The following is an 8,710-nucleotide window of genomic DNA, read 5'->3' as shown; positions in this document are numbered from 1 at the left end:
CGTCTCCTGAATGCTGCAAGCCAGCTGATTGCCCCGAGCAGGTGCGGGGGGGGAGGGGGAGCCTGCAGACCAAGTCCTCGCTCCTCCCCCCTAAACGCCACAAACCAGCTGATTGCCCGGGCAGGAGGGAGGGGGGAGGAGCGAGGACTCTGTGTGCAGGCTCCCCCTCCCTCCCCTGCCTCCTGCCCGGGGCAATCAGCTGGCTTGCGGTGTTTAGAAGAGAGGGGGAGAGAAGCAAGGATGAAGCATGGGAAGTAAAGGGGGAGGCGGTGGGGGGGGAGAAGAGGCAGGTCAAGGATGGGGGCTTGGGGGAAGGGGGGGTAGTGGGTGGGCTGAGGGTTGAGCCCCCCGCCCCTGGTGCTTGCAAAGTAGGGGAAGCTGCCGCTGCTGCGCAACGTGCTTCTCCTAGCCTACAGCACCTTCAGCCTCCTTGCCTGCCTCATCTCCAGTGCCAGTGGGCTGTGCCTGTGTACTGTAAGGCAGGGGCACCTCCCAACTATAGTACAGTACCTGTATTAAATTGCTTGTTTAAAATGTATATAATGCCTTTTGTCTGGCAAAAAAATTTTTTTCCCTGGAACCTAATCCCCCCCTATTTACATTAATTCTTATGGGGAAATTGGATTCACTTAACATCGTTTCACTTAAAGTCACATTTTTCAGGAACATAACTACAACGTTAAGTGAGGAGTTACTATATTAATCTTTTGGGCATTCAGCATATAATTCTAAAACTGCTGTAATTGTTAGTAATCTATTTGTGAGTCTCCTTTAAGCTATAACTTTAACTACATATATATAAAATCTAACTCTGCTTATTTTCTTAACACACACAATACTATTCGCTCAAATCACATTAGTTCCTTTGGGTAAATACCACCTTGGGTGAGGATTAAAACTATGTATCTAATTATGAAGTATCAAGTATAATTGTATATTACAGACTTACAGAAATACAAAGGACTATTAAATTGACTAATTTATATGCCTTAGTCTATATCTAAAAATCTCTTAATCTTCACATGTGCAGCTGTTGACTAATCAGTGTGAAAAACTCCTTCAGCATGTCAGAAAGAAATGCAGGTACTTGCACTGCAAACAGCCATTCTATACAAATCCATTTATAGTGTTTAGCTGGTTCTTTCCCCCCCCCCCCCCCCCATCTCCCACCCACAAGGACAAAAACAAAAGCCCTCCCTTGAGTACAAAGTCTGTAAAACTAGCGACCTGCAAAGAAAAATAAACCTTATTTAACATGGAGCAGGTTTTGAGGTTTAAGGAGTACAGTAACTTCCACCTGCTCTTCTTGTAACTTACGAACAATGTAAGCAGATGTTGAAAAATCCCTAGAGCTGATCTGAGCAAGCAAAACTGAACTTGCTCACTGCTGGATGAGCTGTTGGCCTGTATTTTACTGTCCTTGCTGCACTGACAAAGCAGCATACATCACCCCAGGCTGAAAATGGAAATTGGCATCCTGTTTTCTTGTAACCATGCTGCTCTCATCAGTATGGCATCAGACACGATAGACAAATGAGAGGACTTGCCGCCTGCCTTGACTGCTGCTTTGTTAAGTTCCCCTATTCTGGCTCCCCTTAGCCACTTATGTGCCACATGGCACATTGGGAAGAATGCATGTGGCTAATCATGTACATGCTCTTCCTGAAATACTGCACAGAGTGAAACTGCCATTCTGGGGCATTTACAACAAAACTGAGGTCAGAGACAAAACTTCACTTTCAGTCTCATTGCTTGGAGTCAAAACCAGAATGCTTGGAGTTCTAAGGGATTGTCAGATCAGATCAACAAGCTTGTCTTTGAGGGACATACGCTTATTTTGCTAGAAAAATAATTGGGTCAGAGTTGGCATTGGGGGAGTTTCCCTAGCCTACCCTCAAGTTTAGTTTTATTGTGTGAAAAACATTTTGACAAACCAACTTTCCTGTCATTTATTAATTCCAAATTAAGAAAGATCTACAGTCCTACTGTCACAATTTCCTTTCAGTTCTTGGTTGTCTTGTAAAGTTGCAGTCAACACATTTTCATCCATATATTATGTCAATTTATAACAGGTAAGAATCAATATTCATTCCCTAGAGTAGGAGCTGAATAGTTTAACCTTTTACCTTTTCTTCTGTTATTTTCACTATAAGGATGGTCACCCCCCTATTCCTGGAGACATAGCAAATACCAGCTCCATGCATGGAGTGAGTGCAGCAAGCCCCTAGTCTCTTTCTCTGTTCCATAAATGAATTTAATATGGAGTTTCCAGCTATTAAGGAGGATGGTCTTGTGGTTAAAGCACTGGACTGGGATATCAGAGTTCAGTTCCCAACTCTGCCACAGACTTCTCATGTGACCACAGCTGAGTCATTTCTCTCTCCAGCCATCAGTTCTCCATCTGTAAAATGGGTGGGATACTTCACCCCACAGGCATGTCCTGAGAATACGTTAATGTTTGTGAGGAGCTTGGATATTACAGTGAGGAGACCATGTATGTACCTAGGTATCACCTTTAAAGACAGTACCAGCTTTCCAGGCCATCTGCCCTCTGCCTCATTTCTCCACTCATTAGATATGTTCTTTCAATAACCAGGCTGATATTTATAATGTCATGCTATGTCATGTACCACTGTGCACATCAAGAAAATCCATTTCCTTTTCACTAGGATATGTCTACACTATGGGAACTATACTGGCATAGCAATGGTGCCATAGCGATGCTGGCATAACCCCACACGGTAGACACAGCCTACACCAATAGAAGGGGTTTTTATTGTCAGTGTAGGAACACCACCTCCCAGAATGGCAGTAGTTAAGACCTACCAGCATCTATACTGGGTGTTAGGACAGCATAACAAGAGCAGGTAGGGGGATAGATTTTTCACACCTCAAGTGATACGGGTGTACTGACTTGAATGTTAAGCCTAGACCAGGTCTCAACCTGTCAGCCACTCCCCTCTGAATGAACTACTAATAGAATCCATACGCAAAGGGCAGATTTCCTGTTAGATTTTCTAATTTCTATTTTGTTGGGGAGGATGGGGACAGGCGAGGGGATTTTATTTTGTAACACTCCTCCTATTTGTGTCTTGTATCCCCCTTATCTTCTTTCAAAACACTCAGGAATTAATACGCAAAGTTGATGAAGCCCACCCATGCTTGCTTCCAATTTCCTTCTTTGAGAGTCACAAGTCAAGAGGAGGCAAAGTAGGCTATTGCCTAAGAAGGAAAAGAGGTAACAGATCTCTACACATCATCCAGCTATGCGGAGCAGGTGAATGTTGAAAAACAGGACATTCTATATGTACAAAAAGTAAGGTCAGAGGCTCTAGCCAGCTTCTAGAGTGAAGCCCATCTGAATAGATAGATATTGAAATTAAAAAAACAACAACTGCATTCAAGCTATTAGAGATGCCATGTTACAGCTACCAGATTAAAAAAAATTTTTTAAATGAGTGATGTTCACATACAGCATCGAGCTGATGGAACCTAAATACCAGCGTCATGGGCATATTAGAAATTCACAAATTAATTCCTGCTCCCATGCATAGACATTAAAGTGGCTGCAAAGTCCAAAAGAAGTTTGTCCCCAGCACACTGGCGGGGTCCAACCTGCCTTTGGAGCACTAAGCAGGGATTTCCCAATAGGGATAGATTAGGCATATGCCACATGATCTATTTTCTGGGGTGCAGGCATTAGTGGATTTTAGTCCTTCCACAGTCTTCAAGGTTTCACATCTCAAAGGAGGAATGAAAACTATCTGTGAGCAGGTGGTATAATTAGACCTCTAGTAGTGCTATCTGTGGCGAAATGCTTCAAGAAATCCCTGTTAAAATGACTAACATGGTCAAAGATCATACTGACTGGGCACCAGAGCTTTGGCATTTAATAGTCCCCTACTTAAAACGTTAAACATTAAACAGATTTACAAATTAACGTTTCCTCTTTTCAAAAAAGAAATTAAAAGTAAGCAAAGCCTTGCAAAGGCAGATAAAAATGAAACAAAAAAACCATTTCTATCCTCCTGTTTGAGGAGGCACAACCAATCATATTTGTTCCCACCACTGAAACTTCCCTTCCCTTCTAAAAGTAATTTCTCTGTTCTCCAGTTGACATCCCTTCATGACAAGTACATACAGAGGCAAGAGAATGAGCAAAGACAGCGCTGTGTGCACATTAAATACAATGCTGTTGGCTGGAATGCTACCACAATATTTTTCAGCTTCACAAATAACAAAATTACTACTATAACTATCCAGTATGATGTCCGGACACTCCTGCCAACAGCTTCACATTACGACACCCACCTTGTGTAACACTGTTTTGTTTTGTATTGAATTGCCCAGGCTGTTAGCAGGTGGCCTGAGAGCCCAAACACCAGAACGTATGCTCCTCAGGAAATGGCAGCCAGGTGCATAGCAGAGTTGATATGCTAGGTTACCAAGGAAGGTTCTATCCACACAACTCTCACAGTCTCCCCAACTGGCAAATTTCATAGAGCGCTGCTGCCCATTGGTCTTGTAGAATATACCACTGGGGGGACAATAATATAACCTAATATAAAAAAATGGAACTCCAGACTTAATCCAAGTTGCACCTATTTACACCAGGACTGAGGCTGTCTACACAACCAAGGGGTGCGATTCCCAGCTTGTGTAGACATATTTGCAGTGATAAGTGCAGCATGAATATAAATAGCAGTGAAGCTACAGTAGTGTGGGCACTGGCAGGATGGCTAAGCCATCCTGAATACACACCCATGGTGTTCAGGCGGGTTTGTACTCGGTATGGTTAAACCATGCTACCATGGCTACACTACTATTTACTATCATGCTAGCTCTCATCAAGTTAGCGGGAATGTGTGTATACAAGATGGGAATCACAACCTTATAGCTTGTATCATGGACATAGCCTCAGTGTGGTCCATATGACTAGTTTAAGTGCAACAATAATGGCACTAAGAACACAGAGGAGGAAACTGGTGGGACTGCGAAAGCGTTTAAATGTCTCCAAAAGACATCGTATCCAAGCAAAGTGAGATGCCTGTAGGCTAGCCCCATGAAAATGAATGGCGCTTTTGGTGACTAAAAACGCGAGTATGCTGTTCTTTGCTGCTGCTGCTGTTGTTGCTGCGACGGTGGCTGTCCTTGCTGTTGTTGAAGGCGAACCTGCTGGGAGTAGGGATCCTCAAGAGATTTAACAAAAATGGTGGTTTTGGGCCCAGTCTTCCAAACAATACCATTTAAGTCTTTTACAGAGGACTCTACTGTGATGTTATGGGTGCCAAGGATCGCCAAGTTCAACAGAAACTGAGTGCTGAAGTAATCGTTGTGTGGTTCCACCCTCTGCTCCATCTCATTGGTCATGTTGTCAATGGGGATCTGGAAATACATGAAGAGTCAAAATGTCATTCTCAACAACCTGTAAAAGAGAATGTTCAGATCCTGACAAGCTACCACTCATTCTGTGTAGTACGGTATGGAAAGACAAGCAAGAACAATATATTAACTGTTCTCACTTTTCCCAAATCAACTGAGGCCTAATTTTGAGCAAGGCCTCACCCATTCTCTGTTGATGGGTGCAAACTGCATTCACCAATAGAGGAAAGACAGCTGACATCAGTTATTTTCAAGCAGTTCTAAATCTTAAATTAGTATCTAAATAGGATAAACATTACATTCTTCCTAGTAGCTTTAGAACTGGTCTACTTTTCAACTGGCTTTTCACTGAATATTACAAATTGCCTAGCTTGTACACGTCAGAAGCTTGTACACGTCAGAAGCTTGTACACGTCAGAAGCTTGGATCTTTGATGAATTGTTCACCTGAATTTAACATAATTGTATTTAACGACTATTCACTTAGGGCAGACTGCATTCCTAGGTCAGTTACTGTAGGCAGCAGGAATCCTAATGCCTAACACAAAGGGATTTCAAATATGTTTGTGTGGCTAGTTGGTAGAGAATTAGCTACTCTTGCCTTTCTCCTCAGGTGACCTGGCTGCATTCAGAAGGGAATTAAGTTCCACAATATGAAGCAAATTCCCACAACAGTTAGAATGATGAGTTTCTGCTCCACAGAGCCCCACATAAAGGCAGTGTCGGTTTGCAGCAGGTGTGGACTGAGGAACTCAGACAGCAATGCATGAGGAAGCTAGCACATTCCTTACCTGGACTATGCCTCGCTCTAACCAGTGCTATAAGTCTTCCTTTCAAGAGCGCTAAAACTAGTATAGAAATACAAACAAGAAATGTGCATTCACATTTAGTACAAGAATTGGTGAGAATGAAGGGGAAACGTGATGAAAGGATGCTTTCTACCAACAGACGTGATAGAAGACTATGTTCTGCTCTTGACAGTTATTCGTCAATAAAGCCATAGGGAACATTATGGCTCTATACTACCCATACCTTGTAGTCCTGTCCAGATTTGCTCTGCAGTGTTGAAGATACGTTTAGACAGACGGACTGAATTTTGCGGAAGAGACCTGGTTTGGAGCCATGCTGAACCACTCCCTCCACTTTTAAAGCCAGCTGTTGATTGTTTTGTACTGCAATGGGCTCTGCAGGGTTCCGTGGAGATGGAGACAGAGCAAGCTGAAACACAGGAAGTCAGGAGTGGAGATTACGGACTTTGAGAGATTCAAAAATTAGTTCTTCTCAGGAGAAATGTGCAATTCATAGGTAAAAGGGAACAGCTCCCTGTACACTGAAAGGGGGAAGCAGCAGATGAAAATATAGAACTGGAAGGGGAGAGAGAAGAGTCTCCTAAAGCATATGAGAATTAATAAAGGGCCTTGGGAACACCAGACATGCTCTTTGCACCTGTAGCATCAGTTACACATCTGTGAAAGGAACTCCTTAAACAGCCCTCTAAATACCCACAACTAAAGACCAGATTAAAAGTCTGAGTCTATTTTGCTTCATTGTTCCTAAAAGGTGTAACTGTCAAGATTGGGTATTCCTCTCCCCTGGTGGAAGGGCGTGTCCTCCAAACTCCAAGGCTCCCCTCCATTTCCCTCCTCAGTGGCTCCACATCATGCCTAGCTATTCTAGTCCTGCCAGCTGAGGAAGGAGAAAACGCTTTTCAGTCTAAGGCTGTAAACATCACTTATAAATGAGCAAGGAAGATTGCTGCAGAGTGACAGGTGGTGTTCCCTCAGGAGATGAGCATTGCGAGGCCTTCCTTGTCCAAGACTGAGGAAAGTCGGCGAGAGATTTTATCTTCAAGGCTCTACAATTACAAAGTTTAATTCTGTTTACTTGTTAAGAGCCCTTAAGGTTAGGACTCGGATAATCTTATATACACACACTTCAAGTTATTCCAAATAGACCTAGGCTCAAGAGGCCTGAAATTTTGTGCCTAAAGCAGGTTGGTAACTCAGATGTTGGTTTTAATGTACTTTGCAATAGCATTGCAAAATCCTGCCTCCTTCAGGCAACAGATGAAAGTGGCCAAGAGCTACAAAAATATCACAGTACTAACTTGACAAAAGCCCACTTATCTCAAAACATACCATGTTATAGAAATTCAGAACAACAATTAGTGAGATGGGAAATTACAATGTAAACCCTCCCCACAACAGTCCACAAAGCAAAGAATGTTACAAGAGGCTGGCTACCAGTGTTTCATTTGAATGTGTTACCCACCATCCACATGTAACACTTTCAAAAGAAAATAGGGGAAGTATTTTCAGAAGTGATTTAGGCTGCAAATGCCACATTTTTAAAAGGTATTCAGGCAAAGAAATACCTTTTAAAAATCTGCCCCTTCCACATTAAGTTTCACTGAGACTTAGACACCCAAGTGTCTAAATCATTCCTGAAAAGTAGGATTTGGACTTGCTCCTAAGACACTTATAGTCTTTTGAAAATTTTGTCTCAAGTCTTATTAACTTGCAATTATCTGTACATAACCAAATCAAAGGAATGTGTTATAAAATAATTAAAAAAAAAAAGTCTACGGAAGACACTTACTGACCCTGTTTGATAGCTAAGTATTAAACCATAACTCAGCCAGTTATATTCCTCCTCCCACAATACCACACATTTCATTCTTTTAAACTGAAGTTGGTTGAGTCATAATGGAAAACAGCATCACAATCCAGTAATTTCTAGTGTTTTATGTGACTTAAATAGCCTGAAAGAATTGGTTTTGGTTTTTTAAATCTGCTTTTAGAAAACCCCCTCAAATCCCCCAAATTTGCTTCCAGGTTGAGACACTAGGCAGCTTCCTTGCTCTAGCATGATGAACACTAGAGCTGTATCTTTTTCTAGGATGATTGTTATATTTCCCCATAAGATTCTTATGCATGAACTGTAATCTAAATCCAATCTGTGCACTGCTTACCTTAATACTTGTAGATTGCAATTTCTGAAAGAAATACCTTTGAAATGAAAGGGGAACTTTCAACAAAGCGATAACCGCATTGCATAGGCAAGCTGTGTGCTGTTAACAGAGACAAGGCAAATGAGATGAAATTCTTTTAACAGCAACATGAAAAGCATGTACTTCAAGCAGTAATACTGCAGTTATTTCTACTAAGGCCATGTCTAGACTGCCACTTTACAGTGGCAACTTTATCGCTCAGGGGCATGAAAAAACACCCCCTTGAGCACTGCAAGTTTCAGCGCTGTAAAGTGGTAGTGTAGACAGTGCACCAGCCCTGGTAGCTGCGCTCTCAGCCCTGGTAGCTGCGCTCTCAGCC

At 42.3% G+C, this 8,710-nt stretch overlaps 1 protein-coding gene across 2 annotated transcripts in view; it reads right to left on the bottom strand.

The window, feature by feature from the left end:
• Positions 1-3,640: 3,640 nt before the first annotated feature.
• Positions 3,641-8,710, bottom strand: part of INTS7 (integrator complex subunit 7) — a 36,206-nt gene continuing 31,136 nt past the window's right edge. For both annotated transcript variants that reach the window (XM_024197746.1, XM_024197747.1), the window contains exons 18-20: positions 8,353-8,451; positions 6,414-6,599; positions 3,641-5,385 (exon numbers count right to left, since the gene is read on the bottom strand). In XM_024197746.1, coding sequence (XP_024053514.1) covers positions 5,089-5,385; positions 6,414-6,599; positions 8,353-8,451 — 582 coding nt within the window. In that variant the 3' untranslated portion in view covers positions 3,641-5,088. The remainder of the gene's footprint in view (positions 5,386-6,413; positions 6,600-8,352; positions 8,452-8,710) is intronic.

Source organism: Terrapene carolina, unplaced genomic scaffold (genome assembly GCF_002925995.2).
Source record: "Terrapene carolina triunguis isolate 2854851 unplaced genomic scaffold, T_m_triunguis-2.0 Scaffold120, whole genome shotgun sequence".
Taxonomy (NCBI): Eukaryota; Metazoa; Chordata; order Testudines; family Emydidae; genus Terrapene; species Terrapene triunguis.
This window is presented reverse-complemented; position numbering and strand designations above follow the sequence as displayed.